Source organism: Puma concolor, chromosome C1 (assembly GCF_028749965.1).
Source record: "Puma concolor isolate L17-30 chromosome C1, mPumCon1.1.hap2, whole genome shotgun sequence".
Classification (NCBI taxonomy): domain Eukaryota; kingdom Metazoa; phylum Chordata; class Mammalia; order Carnivora; family Felidae; genus Puma; species Puma concolor.
In genome coordinates this window covers 107,402,430-107,421,582 of record NC_141674.1, presented here as the reverse complement: position 1 = coordinate 107,421,582, position 19,153 = coordinate 107,402,430, and the positions used below count along the sequence as shown (strand labels likewise).

Below are 19,153 nucleotides of genomic sequence, written 5' to 3'. Positions count from 1 at the left end.
TCTCACACATATTCTCACTGGGCAAGTGTAATACATGGTATTCCAGCTACTGCAGATGCAGAAATCACACACACACACACACACACACATACACACACACACACACACACACACACACACACACACACACACACAGTATGTCTTCTCCATACCTCATAGAAACTGTCAGTGAGTGCCTGGGAACAACTGTGTTGGGCATGGAAAAAACTGCAAGGCAATCCAGACTGGCATAAAATGGCTTGTTTATATTAAGAGTACACTTATCTTGATGAGCACTGAGTAATGTACAGAACTGTTGAATTACGATATTATATATCTGAAATGAATATAACATTGTATATTAACTACACTGGAATTAAATTTGGGGAGGGGAATTAAAAATTTTTTAATGGCTTTATCTGGAAAAAGCTCTTTCTCACTTGTATTCCTCCCACTCTAGTGTCCCTTCCCTCCTTCTCTCCATCTCTCCATCTCTCAATCTGTCTTTCCATCTCTCTGTCTCCGTCTCTCTGTCTCTGTCTCTCTCTCTCCACACGCATACACACACACAGAGAAGAGGCTAATGAAAGCAGACTCTGAGGTCACTGAAGACAAATTGAAATTTTTTTATGGGATCAACCTTTCTCTTTTTCACCTCTGTCCTGGCAAATACAAGCTGCGAATACAGGTGTTCTTGCCAGATTGTGCTCCACTCTGTAGGGCTAAGCAGGTACATGGCGACTACCATGCCAAGGAATCCAAGTGGATATCCAACATGGAAAAGTGCCAACCCAAAACAGCACCTCCCAGCAGATGACTACAACTCCTGTAGGAAATCATTTAACCACAAATTCCAACTCCCCTTCACTCCCACAGCCTGTCACCCATCTCAAAGGGCTGGTCCCTTGAATCGTGACAATCTGACCCACATCAGCAGTCCCGAGGCCAAATGGCAACATAAGGCCTTTCCAGCCCATTGGATAGGAAAAGGGAGGGACAACCACTTGAATGATTGTAATTGAAATCCTATAATTTGGGATTTGTCAATAACTGCTAACTTTTGGGGAGTTTTCTTTACCCCCAACACACTCTGGCAGCCACAATATGTAACTGGACACCTACAATGCTTCTGAAACCATTTCATCATCTAGTAACAATGAAACAAAGAATAAGTTCTGAGGATAGAGAAGATGCCCCATATCTCAGAGGTCACTGTTCCATGGTCAGTAATTTAAAATGTTTAGAGGGAAAAACTACTCGGTATTCTAAGGGTAAAAAACTAATATGCAAAAGGATCAGCTGTGTTGGCAGGAAGTGGGGTAGGGAAGCCAAGTGCTATCTTCCAGTTCATGCTATAAAATGGAACTGATAGTCCTGTCACCCCTGCAGTTATTAAACTGCACTGATCAAATTGTCATCTGAATCAAGTCAGGCAAAGAAACTTACTTGAATAACAGAATCATAGCTCTCAGGTTGAAAGAGGAATTTATCAGACATTTGTCCAATGTTCCTCTGCTTAATAATCCCCCTCCAAAATATCCCTGGTCTCATGCTCATCTCTGATAGCTGATATAACCTGATGCAAAGCAAAGGGGATTTACAGTGAAAAGTCCTGAGTTGGAGGCCTGGGTCCTGACTTTCTGATTCATCAGCAACACTACATTGAACCTGCTGGTCATCAATTACAATATGATGAGGCTAGACTACTTGACTACCAACTTCTCAAATGATTCAAAATTTTCTAGGCTGTGATAGGGAACTCACTATCTCCAAAGATAATTCTTCTCATGTTTGGATAATTCTGACTAGTAAAAAGTTCTTCCCTATACAGAGTCAAATATGCTTCCCTGCAGTTTCTACCCACTTATCTGACTTTTTTATATAACCTATGTATAATCCTAATTGTATGTAACAGCCACTCATATAATTGAAGACAGACACTTGTCTCCCATCCATCTACTTCTCACTCAGTTCCCTTTACCACCCATCTGGCCAATCATCCTGTTTACTTTAATCAGAACCCATAACAAGTTGTCCACATCTTTACTGAAAAGTGACCATATATAACTGAACAAAAACCTACAGAAACAATCTGGCAAATGCCAAGTGAAGACCAGCACCACTTACTCTGTTCTAGCTAATGTGCTTCTTTCATGCAGCCTAAATCAGCATTACCTTCTGGATACTACATCACACTGCTGCCATCACAGTATCCCTGTTTTTACTTATGTCTTCTACCCTGTCCTTGCAAAGGTTAATTTAGACCCAAAGTCAGAATTCTACTTTTCTTTCAGGAGGATTTATTATTATGTCTGAGCTGTGTTGTGACATGCTAAAATCTTCTTGGAACTTCATTCTATCCTAAAATTATTTGCCAGGTGCCCATATTTTCATCCAAGTGACTGATGAAGATGTAATGATTATGACTGTGGCCAAGAAAATAGTCCTGGAGCAGACCAACAGACTGTCCTCCATATTTATATGAATCTAATATTTTGGTCTTCTGCCATTAAAACATCAGATCCCAGCTTGCCTCATCCTTGCCACTCTCTGGACTCCACCTTTCCGAGCTCATATGCCACAGCCGAGTCTTTCTGCTGCCCCTACAATGGTCTCCGCAAGTAAGTTCACCCAGGACTTAGGGTAATTTCAGAGAAACCGCTGTTTAATACACTAAAAAGATAAATAAACCTAACAAAAAAGGAGAAAAGTTCACACCCAGAGTTGTGTGGGACAGTGGAAATAATGTGGGAGTTGGATTCACAATGACCTGGGATTGAATCCTGGTGCTGTAACTTATTCACTGGGTAACTGCGGGCATCCTACCACTATCAGTTCCCTCATCTCAAATATACGGATAATAGTAATGACCTCACAGGGTTGTTATGGGGGTTAGAAGTGATACGTGCAAAATCTTAGCCCATCCTCAGCGCATAATCTAAGCAATACAGGTTACTTTTATTATTATAGCATGGTGAGAAAGACAAAAACACAGTAACTACTGGCCCAGAAAGACAATTAAACCCAAGAAGAAAAGGAGAGAAAAATGAAGCCCTGTGTCTTGTAGATGTTAACTAATGTTCCACAAAAGAAAGAACTGATGGTTTCATTGGAAATAAGAGCATTAAACCCAGTTTTTAAAACTCATACATATTTCTATCTCATTGGCCCTAAATAAGATTGGCCACCTCCTTGCACATCTTATTTTTATCATTCTCCAGAAACTCATAAGATACAAAAGATGATTCAGACCCAGTAAATACCAGGGTGAGAAGAAACACAAAATGGGAAAGGAGGGGGTGCAGACACATAAGTAAATAATTACAATAAAATATCACGAATGCCACAAGAAAGATAAATATAGAGCATATGAGGAAACTGTGATCTATATGGAGATTTCAGTTAAGCTTTATGAAGGAGGGGATGATCCCAGATAGTTTTAAAGGATGAGGAGAAGCTATGACTGAGAGACACTCCAGGTAGTAAGGACAGAATGTAGAGATTTTAAATAGTGGTAGACCATTAAAGGATCAGCCAAGAAATGTCGATCAGTCTAGAGTGACTTTCCCATAGAATACAAACAGTAAGAGAGGCAGCTGGAAAGATACAGATTCACGTCTATTGTGAAGGAGCGTCTAGGTCTAGAAAAACGTTGGAATTCTACAAGAGGGAATGACGTAATAAGATTAGAAGATGAATCAGGCAGCCTGTAGCAGAGGGGCTCGTTATGACACTTTTTACAAACAGCCATGTGAAAGATGATGAAGTTCAGAACTAAAACTGCAGCTCTAGAGATACAGAACAGGCCTACATGTGCAGGAAGGTAATCTACAGAGAACTGGCAGGATGTGGCAGCATATGAGGGGTAAATGAGAGGGAGAAATGAAAAGTGACTGGGAATAGCTTGAGACACTCAGTGGATAGGGATGTCAGTAACCAATATGTGGACTTCTAGAAGACCGTACACTTTGGTGCAAGCCATGACAATGAGCTCAGTTTTGAATAGCATGGGCAGAAGTAACCAGGGGACATCTGAATGGAGCCATAGTCTGTTCAACATAAAAGTCTGGAAATCAAAGGAGAGGCCAAGAAAAGAAGCCTCCTGTATATTTATGAGAATAAGTGAGAAAACCCACAGTTTAACCTATAGAAAGAGTAGGTAGAACATATCTCTGATATCCCAAGGTAATAACCTTGAAAACAATGTAAAATTAGATTAATGGTTCTTGTCTAATAAAGTCATGCTAGCTTCTGGTGATCACTGCTTTTAACTTAAGAGCTCATTTTCTTGCTTCCTTTTGAAAAATCAAAATTAAATTTGCCTATCTCTCCTCTGTTTACCATAACTTCTAGAAAACCAATATTCATTTCATGCCAAGTTCTCCCAGTATCCACACATAGAATTCATAGATAAAAAGGGACATGCAGTGGGTACCTGTGATGTTTTTCTACCCCAAACTCAATTTGAGGATCTCAAAATGTGTATTTTACTTCTCTAAAGACACAGTTAAGAAAGTATATTTATCAATAGATATTTATCAAGCACCTACCAAGTCAAAGTGGGGGTTATAAAAAAAAAAGTAGAAGGTGTGGACCCTGCACACCAAAGAAAACCTTCCTCAAAACATCCAGTACATGGGGTCTATGTAAAACTAAATTTGGAACTTGGTAAAACAAGTACAGACGAGTACGTGAGGAAGTTGGGAGATAAACACACTGCTAGAGAAATACAGGTGGAGATACGGGTGGATCTGGGTTTGGTTAGGAGTGATTCAGACCTCCTACAGAGAATGGCTCCTCCCTGGATGGACTTGCTATAAAAGGGCCACTATCCCAGACTTCAGCACCCAGCAAAGCTCCTTCAGGCTACATTCTACTTACTCGTCTGGTGAAGAACGTAAGTAAAAGGGAATACATCTAACTTTGCCTACTTGGTATTAAGCAAGGTGGAAATACGGGAGGTATGTGTGCTCTGAGGGAAATGTTCTGGATGTTTGAGGATCTTCATTTTTAGTGGAACTGTTACTAAAACCTTATTTTGATATAAAAGGAAAATGAAGCATAAATGTGTTTCCTATGAAGCTACTCAATACTCTGTATTGCTGGAGTTTCCATTTATTCATTCATTCAATAAATATATACAAACTGCCTTCTATTTGCCAAGTGCTGCACTTGGCTGATTATGCAGCAGTGACGATATAAACTCCCTACTCTAAGGAGCTTGCATTTAGTAGAAGGAGACATCCAGTAAACAATAAATGAACAAGAATTTCAAATAGTGCTAAGAACAATGAAGAAAATAAGAGAGTGGTGTAATAAAGTGATGGGAGGAGAGAATTTTAGATTAGAAGGCCGGGGAAGATCTCTCTGGGGAATTCTCCTTTAAACGGAGATCTTAATGACAAAAGGAACCAGCCAAGGCAAAGGGCAAGATTCTAAATAGGAGTCAATTTGTTTCAAAGAATAAAAAGAAGGGGCACCTGGGTGGCGCAGTCGGTTGAGTGTCTGACTTCAGCCAGGTCACGATCTCGTGGTCCGTGAGTTCGAGCCCCGCGTCAGGCTCTGGGCTGATGGCTCGGAGCCTGTAGCCTATTTCCAATTCTGTGTCTCCCTCTCTCTCTGCCCCTCCCCCGTTCATGCTCTGTCTCTCTCTGTCCCAAAAATAAATAAAAAACGTTGAAAAAAAAATTTAATTTAAAAAAAAAAAAAAGAAGCTAGTATGCCTAGAGCATATTTAACAAAAAAAACAGTGGTGTGTGGTGACATCAGAGAGCTAGATGGAGTAAACCATGTAAAGAGAGGCATAGTAGAATTTGTACATTACTTTAACTACATAAGAAGTAATTGGAGAGTATTCAGCATAAAGAATGAGATAATCTAATGCATGTTTTTAAAAGATCATTCTGGGGGCTGAGTTAGTTAAGCGTCTGACTTCGGCTCAGGTCATGATCTCATAGTCTATGAGTTTGAGCCCCAAATCGGGCTCTGTACTGACAGCTCAGAGCCTGGAGCCTGCTTCAGATTCTGTGTCTCCCTCTCTCTCTGCCCTTCCCCTGCTCGCTCTCGCTCTATCGCTCTCTCGCTCTCTCTCTCTCTCTCTCTCAAGTAAATAAACATTAAAAAAATTTTAAAAGAGCCACATCAGTATGGATATATGAATATATCCAGTAGAGAAGGATGACAATTGCAAAAGCAAACTTTTTGAGTAGGCAAAGGGGTTCCAGTGCCAAAACAGAGGACAGGAGCACAGACTGTACACATACACAACATCACTGCTGGTTAAAGTCTATGGACACAGATGCACGAGGCTGGAAGATCAGAAATTGGCAAAGTGAGGAAATTCTTTTCATTAGCTTCCAAGCTCTCAGTGAAATAAAACTCAAGGACTTCTTGTGAGATAAAGTACAAAAAGTAACTGTTGAGCTTTTGCCAGTAAGTACAAGAAAGACGGGGTACATGCTAGAAGCAATGACAGAGATTAACCAAATGTCTAACCAGAGTAAAGAGGTAGGTGAATACATAAAGCAGAAATAAACAATGAGGCCACAGAATTATTGAAATCAGAGTACCAGAGGAGGTCAGAAAGTGCAATCCTTGAGATGCAGACTTTTGGGGACAGCACAATTACACATAAGTTCAAGGTCTGGAATATCAACATAAATGACAGTGCCTGAAAAAAATCTTAATTTCTTTTTGTAAAAAGCATACAACTGTATTTTTTAATTCAATCTTTACAAACTGTCTTTTAGCCAACCAGTCTGATCAATTCACATACATAATTCATGATAAAATTATATGTAATCCTACTTTTATATTTTACACTTTCTGTTTACCCTCCCTTATCTATGCTTCTTATTTTCTTCTTTCCTGGTTTCCAATGCATTGATTGAAGCTTTTTTTTTTTAATTTTTATTTTTCCTCTCTATGGTTGAAAAGTTATAAACTGCATTACTTTAGTGGTTACTCATAAACTTATCAAAATACAGGTTTAACAATGTCAAGAATTAACACCTATTTCCTCTCATAAAATAATCCAAGGTCCATACATACTTTAGCTCGATTTCAGTCATGTCTTTCACATTATTATTTCCTATATCATATTAGTTTCATCTGGTTTTATAACTTCTAAAGTAGTCATTACAATGCTTTTATAAAAAAATGCTTATTTGGATGTCATTACAATGCTTTTATAAAATAAATGCTTACTTAGATTTATTGACCTGCTTAGTAATTTCTTTGTTCACCAATTACATAAATTGAGCATGCCTTAAATGCTCTTCATTAAGTGGCAAAATGAAAGCCAGTCAATAACAACAAAAAAAAATGTATAATATTGAGAAGCTATTAAAGCCACCCTATCCAATTAAAAATACTGTATACATCATGAAATGTTGATTTTAAACAAAGGTGGAAATTCAATCTAATAATTGGTAAGACCTTAGAAAAATAAAAGACAGAGGCAGTAGGGTGGCTATGTCAGTTAAGCATCCACTTCAGCTCAGGTCATGATCTCACAGTTCCCAGGTTCAAGCCCTACATCAGGCTCTGTGCTGACAGCTCAGAGTCTGGAGCCTGCTTTGGATTCTGTATCTCTCACCCCTCCCCTGCTCGCACTCTCTCTCTCTCTCAACTAAATAATCTTTTCTTAAAAAAAAAAAAAAAGAAGAAGAAGAAGAAGAAGAAGAAAAGACATACAAAAGTACATTTTTATTTCTTCCTTCCAGGTTCACCTTTACTACCAAAAGATGTCTACTCTCCTGGAAAACATCATTGCCATCATCGACCTATTCCATGAGTACTCAACAACAGACAAGGAGACTGACACACTGAGCAGGGAAGAACTGAAGGAGCTCCTGGAAAGAGAGTTTCGGCCAGTCCTGAAGGTAAGGGATATCAGCCAGGACCCAAGGGTGTATCATGTTTGTTTTGCAGCAGCATTGTGACAATATCTGTGAAGTCTTTGTAAATTATTACTTTTGGAAAAGAAAAGAGACTTCATTTAATTCAAAACAAGTATTATTTTCCTCTCTTTACACATTTGATATACTATGTGCAAACAAAAATGTGCACAACACACAAACACACATTCATCTTCTATGAAAGAAATATAAATACTTAATGACAAAAACTGAACACCAAAAATTAGTTCTTCATATTATGTTTCCTAATCTCAAGAATGCTAACAAGCTCCACTAAAAAGACAATGCACTGATGGATTTCATAACATATGTACATTAAAAAGAAAAACCAGTAATATGACCCATCCAAATTATTACTTTTCACACACTACTATTTAACATATATTTTTAGGTACATTATCTACACTTTCCTGTAACTAATCATAAACTGAACATTAGCAAAGACACAACACCACATATGCTCCCACATTTCCTTACCGGAAATCAGAATCACCAGTTGGTTGGATTATTCAACTGACCAAGGGAATCACTCTCATGTAATCTCCCTGTATCTTCCATATGTACAGAATCCAGATGACCCAGACACTGCTGATGTCTTCATGCATATTCTTGATCTAGACCATGACAAGAAAATTGACTTCACTGAGTACTTTCTAATGGTATTCAAGTTGGCTACAGCATACTATGAGTCAAACAGAAGACAGAACTTCCAAGCAACAGAGCAAAACCAAAACCACCATGCACACCATACAAAAGATGAAGACGATGATTTAGATGAAGACAAAGTACAAGAAGAAAAAGAAGAAAAATTGAGAAAATCCACACAATCAGGAAAATCCCATGAAAAAAGGAAGGAGACAAGATCCAAAGGACTAAAAGGAAAAGGGGAAAATAGACACAAGCAAAGACCTGACAATTCTAGACAGGCAGGACCCCTTGAGGGTGAGGAGGCTGATGGTGGACACTCGGAGCGAGGATCTCGTCACCATCAGTCATCCACTCAGGCACACGGCTCTAGACACTCACACCCTGAGCATGGACAATCCTCATCTGAATCCAGGCCAGTGAGAAACCGAGGGTCCAGTGTCAGTCAGGACAGCGACAGTGAAGGACACTCAGAAGATTCGGACAGACAGTATGGGTCTGGTTCAGGAAACCAACGTGGGTCTGCCCATGGCCATGCGGGAGACGGCTCTAGACTCTCTCACTCTCATCAAAGGCAGGGAGACAATCATGGGCACTCTGATTCTGCCCATGGACAGTCAGACTCTGGTACCAGAAGACGACAAGGAGCTAGTCATGGACACTCTGTAGACAGCTACACACAATCAGGGTCTCATCACGGAGAGACATCCTCTCGGGGACACACTGACTCCTCCCGTGGGCAGTCAAGATCCGGCACAAGAGGACGACAAGAATCCCAGCATTACCGGTCAGCAGACACTTCCAGACGCTCAGCCACTGGACATGGACAGTCGTCCTCTGGATACCGGGCAAGCAGACAGCGGGGATCCAGTGTGAGTCAGGCCAGCGACAGCGAAGGACATTCAGAAGGTGCAGGTAGAGAATCTTCAAACACCCTCCGAAGGTCTGGGTCCACTTTGAGGAAGGAACATGGGTCTAGCCATGGGCAGTCAGGAGACAGGTCTGGGCACTCAGGGACCCGTCAAGGGCAGACGGCCTCCCGTGGGAGGTCAGACTCTGCCCACCGAGAGTCAGGATCCACCACCAGGGATAGGCAAGGGCGCCACCACCAGCAGTCAGGAGACAGATCTGGGCACTCAGGATCCCTTCACGGGCAGACGGCCTCCCTTGGGGGATCAGACTCTGCCCACCTAGAGTCAGGATCCACCACCAGGGAAAGGCAAGGGCGCCACCATCAGCAGTCAGGAGACAGATCCGGCCACTCAGGGTCCCATCAAGGGCAGACGGCGTCCCGTGGGCGGTCAGACTCCGCCCACCGAGAGTCAGGATCCACCACCAGGGAAACGCAAGGGCGCCACCTTCGGCAGTCAGACGACAGCTCCAGACATTCGGGTGCCGGACGTGGACAAAGCTCTTCTGGATCTGGTAACAGCAGACACCGGGGATCCAGAACCGGTCAGGCCAGTGACAGTGAAGGACAATCAGAAGACTCAGATACTCAGTCAGGGTCAGTCTTGGAACGGTCCAGGTCCAGTCAAAGGAGACAACATGACAATGTACGTGGCAGTTCTGAGCACTCAGGGGCTTATTTCTACCAGATACCCTCCCAAGAACACTTGAATTCTGCCCACGGGCAGTCTCAATCCAGCACCAGAGGGAGACAAGGATCCCGCCCTGAGCAGGCACGTGACAGCTCTAGACAGGCAGGATCCCTTGAGGGTGAGGCGGCCGATGGTGGACACTCGGAGCGAGGATCTCGTCACCATCAGTCATCCACTCAGGCACACGGCTCTAGACACTCACACCCTGAGCATGGACAATCCTCATCTGAATCCAGGCCAGTGAGAAACCGAGGGTCCAGTGTCAGTCAGGACAGCGACAGTGAAGGACACTCAGAAGATTCGGACAGACAGTATGGGTCTGGTTCAGGAAACCAACGTGGGTCTGCCCATGGCCATGCGGGAGACGGCTCTAGACTCTCTCACTCTCATCAAAGGCAGGGAGACAATCATGGGCACTCTGATTCTGCCCATGGACAGTCAGACTCTGGTACCAGAAGACGACAAGGAGCTAGTCATGGACACTCTGTAGACAGCTACACACAATCAGGGTCTCATCACGGAGAGACATCCTCTCGGGGACACACTGACTCCTCCCGTGGGCAGTCAAGATCCGGCACAAGAGGACGACAAGAATCCCAGCATTACCGGTCAGCAGACACCTCCAGACGCTCAGCCACTGGACATGGACAGTCGTCCTCTGGATACCGGGCAAGCAGACAGCGGGGATCCAGTGTGAGTCAGGCCAGCGACAGCGAAGGACATTCAGAAGGTGCAGGTAGAGAATCTTCAAACACCCTCCGAAGGTCTGGGTCCACTTTGAGGAAGGAACATGGGTCTAGCCATGGGCAGTCAGGAGACAGGTCTGGGCACTCAGGGACCCGTCAAGGGCAGACGGCCTCCCGTGGGAGGTCAGACTCTGCCCACCGAGAGTCAGGATCCACCACCAGGGATAGGCAAGGGCGCCACCACCAGCAGTCAGGAGACAGATCTGGGCACTCAGGATCCCTTCACGGGCAGACGGCCTCCCTTGGGGGATCAGACTCTGCCCACCGAGAATTAGGATCCACCACCAGGGAAAGGCAAGGGCGCCACCATCAGCAGTCAGGAGACAGATCCGGCCACTCAGGGTCCCATCAAGGGCAGACGGCGTCCCGTGGGCGGTCAGACTCCGCCCACCGAGAGTCAGGATCCACCACCAGGGAAACGCAAGGGCGCCACCTTCGGCAGTCAGACGACAGCTCCAGACATTCGGGTGCCGGACGTGGACAAAGCTCTTCTGGATCTGGTAACAGCAGACACCGGGGATCCAGAACCGGTCAGGCCAGTGACAGTGAAGGACAATCAGAAGACTCAGATACTCAGTCAGGGTCAGTCTTGGAACGGTCCAGGTCCAGTCAAAGGAGACAACATGACAATGTACGTGGCAGTTCTGAGCACTCAGGGGCTTATTTCTACCAGATACCCTCCCAAGAACACTTGAATTCTGCCCACGGGCAGTCTCAATCCAGCACCAGAGGGAGACAAGGATCCCGCCCTGAGCAGGCACGTGACAGCTCTAGACAGGCAGGATCCCTTGAGGGTGAGGCGGCCGATGGTGGACACTCGGAGCGAGGATCTCGTCACCATCAGTCATCCACTCAGGCACACGGCTCTAGACACTCACACCCTGAGCATGGACAATCCTCATCTGAATCCAGGCCAGTGAGAAACCGAGGGTCCAGTGTCAGTCAGGACAGCGACAGTGAAGGACACTCAGAAGATTCGGACAGACAGTATGGGTCTGGTTCAGGAAACCAACGTGGGTCTGCCCATGGCCATGCGGGAGACGGCTCTAGACTCTCTCACTCTCATCAAAGGCAGGGAGACAATCATGGGCACTCTGATTCTGCCCATGGACAGTCAGACTCTGGTACCAGAAGACGACAAGGAGCTAGTCACGGACACTCTGTAGACAGCTACACACAATCAGGGTCTCATCACGGAGAGACATCCTCTCGGGGACACACTGACTCCTCCCGTGGGCAGTCAAGATCCGGCACAAGAGGACGACAAGAATCCCAGCATTACCGGTCAGCAGACACCTCCAGACGCTCAGCCACTGGACATGGACAGTCGTCCTCTGGATACCGGGCAAGCAGACAGCGGGGATCCAGTGTGAGTCAGGCCAGCGACAGCGAAGGACATTCAGAAGGTGCAGGTAGAGAATCTTCAAACACCCTCCGAAGGTCTGGGTCCACTTTGAGGAAGGAACATGGGTCTAGCCATGGGCAGTCAGGAGACAGGTCTGGGCACTCAGGGACCCGTCAAGGGCAGACGGCCTCCCGTGGGAGGTCAGACTCTGCCCACCGAGAGTCAGGATCCACCACCAGGGATAGGCAAGGGCGCCACCACCAGCAGTCAGGAGACAGATCTGGGCACTCAGGATCCCTTCACGGGCAGACGGCCTCCCTTGGGGGATCAGACTCTGCCCACCTAGAGTCAGGATCCACCACCAGAGAAAGGCAAGGGCGCCACCATCAGCAGTCAGGAGACAGATCCGGCCACTCAGGGTCCCATCAAGGGCAGACGGCGTCCCGTGGGCGGTCAGACTCCGCCCACCGAGAGTCAGGATCCACCACCAGGGAAACGCAAGGGCGCCACCTTCGGCAGTCAGACGACAGCTCCAGACATTCGGGTGCCGGACGTGGACAAAGCTCTTCTGGATCTGGTAACAGCAGACACCGGGGATCCAGAACCGGTCAGGCCAGTGACAGTGAAGGACAATCAGAAGACTCAGATACTCAGTCAGGGTCAGTCTTGGAACGGTCCAGGTCCAGTCAAAGGAGACAACATGACAATGTACGTGGCAGTTCTGAGCACTCAGGGGCTTATTTCTACCAGATACCCTCCCAAGAACACTTGAATTCTGCCCACGGGCAGTCTCAATCCAGCACCAGAGGGAGACAAGGATCCCGCCCTGAGCAGGCACGTGACAGCTCTAGACAGGCAGGATCCCTTGAGGGTGAGGCGGCCGATGGTGGACACTCGGAGCGAGGATCTCGTCACCATCAGTCATCCACTCAGGCACACGGCTCTAGACACTCACACCCTGAGCATGGACAATCCTCATCTGAATCCAGGCCAGTGAGAAACCGAGGGTCCAGTGTCAGTCAGGACAGCGACAGTGAAGGACACTCAGAAGATTCGGACAGACAGTATGGGTCTGGTTCAGGAAACCAACGTGGGTCTGCCCATGGCCATGCGGGAGACGGCTCTAGACTCTCTCACTCTCATCAAAGGCAGGGAGACAATCATGGGCACTCTGATTCTGCCCATGGACAGTCAGACTCTGGTACCAGAAGACGACAAGGAGCTAGTCACGGACACTCTGTAGACAGCTACACACAATCAGGGTCTCATCACGGAGAGACATCCTCTCGGGGACACACTGACTCCTCCCGTGGGCAGTCAAGATCCGGCACAAGAGGACGACAAGAATCCCAGCATTACCGGTCAGCAGACACCTCCAGACGCTCAGCCACTGGACATGGACAGTCGTCCTCTGGATACCGGGCAAGCAGACAGCGGGGATCCAGTGTGAGTCAGGCCAGCGACAGCGAAGGACATTCAGAAGGTGCAGGTAGAGAATCTTCAAACACCCTCCGAAGGTCTGGGTCCACTTTGAGGAAGGAACATGGGTCTAGCCATGGGCAGTCAGGAGACAGGTCTGGGCACTCAGGGACCCGTCAAGGGCAGACGGCCTCCCGTGGGAGGTCAGACTCTGCCCACCGAGAGTCAGGATCCACCACCAGGGATAGGCAAGGGCGCCACCACCAGCAGTCAGGAGACAGATCTGGGCACTCAGGATCCCTTCACGGGCAGACGGCCTCCCTTGGGGGATCAGACTCTGCCCACCGAGAATCAGGATCCACCACCAGGGAAAGGCAAGGGCGCCACCATCAGCAGTCAGGAGACAGATCCGGCCACTCAGGGTCCCATCAAGGGCAGACGGCGTCCCGTGGGTGGTCAGACTCCGCCCACCGAGAGTCAGGATCCACCACCAGGGAAACGCAAGGGCGCCACCTTCGGCAGTCAGACGACAGCTCCAGACATTCGGGTGCCGGACGTGGACAAAGCTCTTCTGGATCTGGTAACAGCAGACACCGGGGATCCAGAACCGGTCAGGCCAGTGACAGTGAAGGACAATCAGAAGACTCAGATACTCAGTCAGGGTCAGTCTTGGAACGGTCCAGGTCCAGTCAAAGGAGACAACATGACAATGTACGTGGCAGTTCTGAGCACTCAGGGGCTTATTTCTACCAGATACCCTCCCAAGAACACTTGAATTCTGCCCACGGGCAGTCTCAATCCAGCACCAGAGGGAGACAAGGATCCCGCCCTGAGCAGGCACGTGACAGCTCTAGACAGGCAGGATCCCTTGAGGGTGAGGCGGCCGATGGTGGACACTCGGAGCGAGGATCTCGTCACCATCAGTCATCCACTCAGGCACACGGCTCTAGACACTCACACCCTGAGCATGGACAATCCTCATCTGAATCCAGGCCAGTGAGAAACCGAGGGTCCAGTGTCAGTCAGGACAGCGACAGTGAAGGACACTCAGAAGATTCGGACAGACAGTATGGGTCTGGTTCAGGAAACCAACGTGGGTCTGCCCATGGCCATGCGGGAGACGGCTCTAGACTCTCTCACTCTCATCAAAGGCAGGGAGACAATCATGGGCACTCTGATTCTGCCCATGGACAGTCAGACTCTGGTACCAGAAGACGACAAGGAGCTAGTCACGGACACTCTGTAGACAGCTACACACAATCAGGGTCTCATCACGGAGAGACATCCTCTCGGGGACACACTGACTCCTCCCGTGGGCAGTCAAGATCCGGCACAAGAGGACGACAAGAATCCCAGCATTACCGGTCAGCAGACACCTCCAGACGCTCAGCCACTGGACATGGACAGTCGTCCTCTGGATACCGGGCAAGCAGACAGCGGGGATCCAGTGTGAGTCAGGCCAGCGACAGCGAAGGACATTCAGAAGGTGCAGGTAGAGAATCTTCAAACACCCTCCGAAGGTCTGGGTCCACTTTGAGGAAGGAACATGGGTCTAGCCATGGGCAGTCAGGAGACAGGTCTGGGCACTCAGGGACCCGTCAAGGGCAGACGGCCTCCCGTGGGAGGTCAGACTCTGCCCACCGAGAGTCAGGATCCACCACCAGGGATAGGCAAGGGCGCCACCACCAGCAGTCAGGAGACAGATCTGGGCACTCAGGATCCCTTCACGGGCAGACGGCCTCCCTTGGGGGATCAGACTCTGCCCACCGAGAATCAGGATCCACCACCAGGGAAAGGCAAGGGCGCCACCATCAGCAGTCAGGAGACAGATCCGGCCACTCAGGGTCCCATCAAGGGCAGACGGCGTCCCGTGGGTGGTCAGACTCCGCCCACCGAGAGTCAGGATCCACCACCAGGGAAACGCAAGGGCGCCACCTTCGGCAGTCAGACGACAGCTCCAGACATTCGGGTGCCGGACGTGGACAAAGCTCTTCTGGATCTGGTAACAGCAGACACCGGGGATCCAGAACCGGTCAGGCCAGTGACAGTGAAGGACAATCAGAAGACTCAGATACTCAGTCAGGGTCAGTCTTGGAACGGTCCAGGTCCAGTCAAAGGAGACAACATGACAATGTACGTGGCAGTTCTGAGCACTCAGGGGCTTATTTCTACCAGATACCCTCCCAAGAACACTTGAATTCTGCCCACGGGCAGTCTCAATCCAGCACCAGAGGGAGACAAGGATCCCGCCCTGAGCAGGCACGTGACAGCTCTAGACAGGCAGGATCCCTTGAGGGTGAGGCGGCCGATGGTGGACACTCGGAGCGAGGATCTCGTCACCATCAGTCATCCACTCAGGCACACGGCTCTAGACACTCACACCCTGAGCATGGACAATCCTCATCTGAATCCAGGCCAGTGAGAAACCGAGGGTCCAGTGTCAGTCAGGACAGCGACAGTGAAGGACACTCAGAAGATTCGGACAGACAGTATGGGTCTGGTTCAGGAAACCAACGTGGGTCTGCCCATGGCCATGCGGGAGACGGCTCTAGACTCTCTCACTCTCATCAAAGGCAGGGAGACAATCATGGGCACTCTGATTCTGCCCATGGACAGTCAGACTCTGGTACCAGAAGACGACAAGGAGCTAGTCACGGACACTCTGTAGACAGCTACACACAATCAGGGTCTCATCACGGAGAGACATCCTCTCGGGGACACACTGACTCCTCCCGTGGGCAGTCAAGATCCGGCACAAGAGGACGACAAGAATCCCAGCATTACCGGTCAGCAGACACCTCCAGACGCTCAGCCACTGGACATGGACAGTCGTCCTCTGGATACCGGGCAAGCAGACAGCGGGGATCCAGTGTGAGTCAGGCCAGCGACAGCGAAGGACATTCAGAAGGTGCAGGTAGAGAATCTTCAAACACCCTCCGAAGGTCTGGGTCCACTTTGAGGAAGGAACATGGGTCTAGCCATGGGCAGTCAGGAGACAGGTCTGGGCACTCAGGGACCCGTCAAGGGCAGACGGCCTCCCGTGGGAGGTCAGACTCTGCCCACCGAGAGTCAGGATCCACCACCAGGGATAGGCAAGGGCGCCACCACCAGCAGTCAGGAGACAGATCTGGGCACTCAGGATCCCTTCACGGGCAGACGGCCTCCCTTGGGGGATCAGACTCTGCCCACCTAGAGTCAGGATCCACCACCAGAGAAAGGCAAGGGCGCCACCATCAGCAGTCAGGAGACAGATCCGGCCACTCAGGGTCCCATCAAGGGCAGACGGCGTCCCGTGGGCGGTCAGACTCCGCCCACCGAGAGTCAGGATCCACCACCAGGGAAACGCAAGGGCGCCACCTTCGGCAGTCAGACGACAGCTCCAGACATTCGGGTGCCGGACGTGGACAAAGCTCTTCTGGATCTGGTAACAGCAGACACCGGGGATCCAGAACCGGTCAGGCCAGTGACAGTGAAGGACAATCAGAAGACTCAGATACTCAGTCAGGGTCAGTCTTGGAACGGTCCAGGTCCAGTCAAAGGAGACAACATGACAATGTACGTGGCAGTTCTGAGCACTCAGGGGCTTATTTCTACCAGATACCCTCCCAAGAACACTTGAATTCTGCCCACGGGCAGTCTCAATCCAGCACCAGAGGGAGACAAGGATCCCGCCCTGAGCAGGCACGTGACAGCTCTAGACAGGCAGGATCCCTTGAGGGTGAGGCGGCCGATGGTGGACACTCGGAGCGAGGATCTCGTCACCATCAGTCATCCACTCAGGCACACGGCTCTAGACACTCACACCCTGAGCATGGACAATCCTCATCTGAATCCAGGCCAGTGAGAAACCGAGGGTCCAGTGTCAGTCAGGACAGCGACAGTGAAGGACACTCAGAAGATTCGGACAGACAGTATGGGTCTGGTTCAGGAAACCAACGTGGGTCTGCCCATGGCCATGCGGGAGACGGCTCTAGACTCTCTCACTCTCATCAAAGGCAGGGAGACAATCATGGGCACTCTGATTCTGCCCATGGACAGTCAGACTCTGGTACCAGAAGACGACAAGGAGCTAGTCACGGACACTCTGTAGACAGCTACACACAATCAGGGTCTCATCACGGAGAGACATCCTCTCGGGGACACACTGACTCCTCCCGTGGGCAGTCAAGATCCGGCACAAGAGGACGACAAGAATCCCAGCATTACCGGTCAGCAGACACCTCCAGACGCTCAGCCACTGGACATGGACAGTCGTCCTCTGGATACCGGGCAAGCAGACAGCGGGGATCCAGTGTGAGTCAGGCCAGCGACAGCGAAGGACATTCAGAAGGTGCAGGTAGAGAATCTTCAAACACCCTCCGAAGGTCTGGGTCCACTTTGAGGAAGGAACATGGGTCTAGCCATGGGCAGTCAGGAGACAGGTCTGGGCACTCAGGGACCCGTCAAGGGCAGACGGCCTCCCGTGGGAGGTCAGACTCTGCCCACCGAGAGTCAGGATCCACCACCAGGGATAGGCAAGGGCGCCACCACCAGCAGTCAGGAGACAGATCTGGGCACTCAGGATCCCTTCACGGGCAGACGGCCTCCCTTGGGGGATCAGACTCTGCCCACCTAGAGTCAGGATCCACCACCAGAGAAACGCAAGGGCGCCACCTTCGGCAGTCAGACGACAGCTCCAGACACTCAGGTGCCGGACGTGGACAAAGCTCTTCTGGATCTGGTAACAGCAGACACCGGGGATCCAGAACCGGTCAGGCCAGTGACAGTGAAGGACAATCAGAAGACTCAGATACTCAGTCAGGGTCAGTCTTGGAACGGCCCAGTTCCAGTCAAAGGAGACAACATGACAATGTACGTGGCAGTTCTGAAAACTCAGGGTCTTATTTCTACCAGAAATCAGTGTCTCCTCTAGGGCAGAGAGAAAATTGCGGGAAGTCTGATTCAGATTTTGGACAGTCTCAGTATGGTCGTGTAAATTATGATTGCACCAATATGGCATTCAGTGACAGACCTCACTCTGGAGATGAATTTATAACATCCAATATATCAGACAGTAATATGCAGTCAGGAACATACGGTCATTCAAGTGATAATTCAAAACAGTTGGGATTTGGTCAGTTAGAAAGATATTATTATTATGAGTGAGAACCCAATAGAAAAATAATTAATACTGAGAGTAGGTAAGTGAAACAAGACATAACTTTGCATCAAGAAATTTCTCATTATACTTCCAAAGGGTTTACGTTACCATTTTATTTTGAATAAGTTACACAATTTCTTCCCTTGGGCATAGTTTAGTTTATTCTCTAGAAGATTTATGCCTTTGTTTGGAAATGGTGAATGGGAATAAACAATGTTATTTAGACCTAAATTTGGAAAACACAGTATTTTGGGTGTTGGGGTTGAAGTAAGCATTTTTCTTTTGTGAGCTTAAATTTTAGGACCTTCAGGGGCGCCTGGGTGGCGCAGTCGGTTAAGCGTCCGACTTCAGCCAGGTCA

At 48.4% G+C, this 19,153-nt stretch overlaps 1 protein-coding gene and 1 long non-coding RNA gene across 2 annotated transcripts in view; one reads left to right on the top strand and one right to left on the bottom strand.

Annotated features, from left to right (window-relative positions):
- The window catches only part of LOC147578358 (uncharacterized), a 121,328-nt gene that overhangs the window by 37,989 nt on the left and 64,186 nt on the right, over nucleotides 1–19,153 (bottom strand). The gene's annotated exons all lie outside the window — the stretch shown is intronic.
- FLG (filaggrin) lies at nucleotides 4,773–19,095 on the top strand. The gene is made up of 3 exons (XM_086718251.1): nucleotides 4,773–4,876; nucleotides 7,704–7,862; nucleotides 8,465–19,095. The coding sequence occupies exons 2-3, from the start codon at nucleotides 7,725–7,727 to the stop codon at nucleotides 18,797–18,799; spliced, it is 10,473 nt and encodes a 3,490-aa protein (XP_086574377.1). The 5' UTR covers nucleotides 4,773–4,876; nucleotides 7,704–7,724; the 3' UTR covers nucleotides 18,800–19,095.

Coding starts and splice junctions, on each gene's coding strand:
- FLG (XM_086718251.1), top strand. CDS start 7,725: ATGTCTACTCTCCTGGAAAACATCATTGCCATCATCGACCTATTCCAT. Junction 7,863..8,464: donor AGTTTCGGCCAGTCCTGAAG/GTAAGGGATATC, acceptor CCATATGTACAG/AATCCAGATGACCCAGACAC.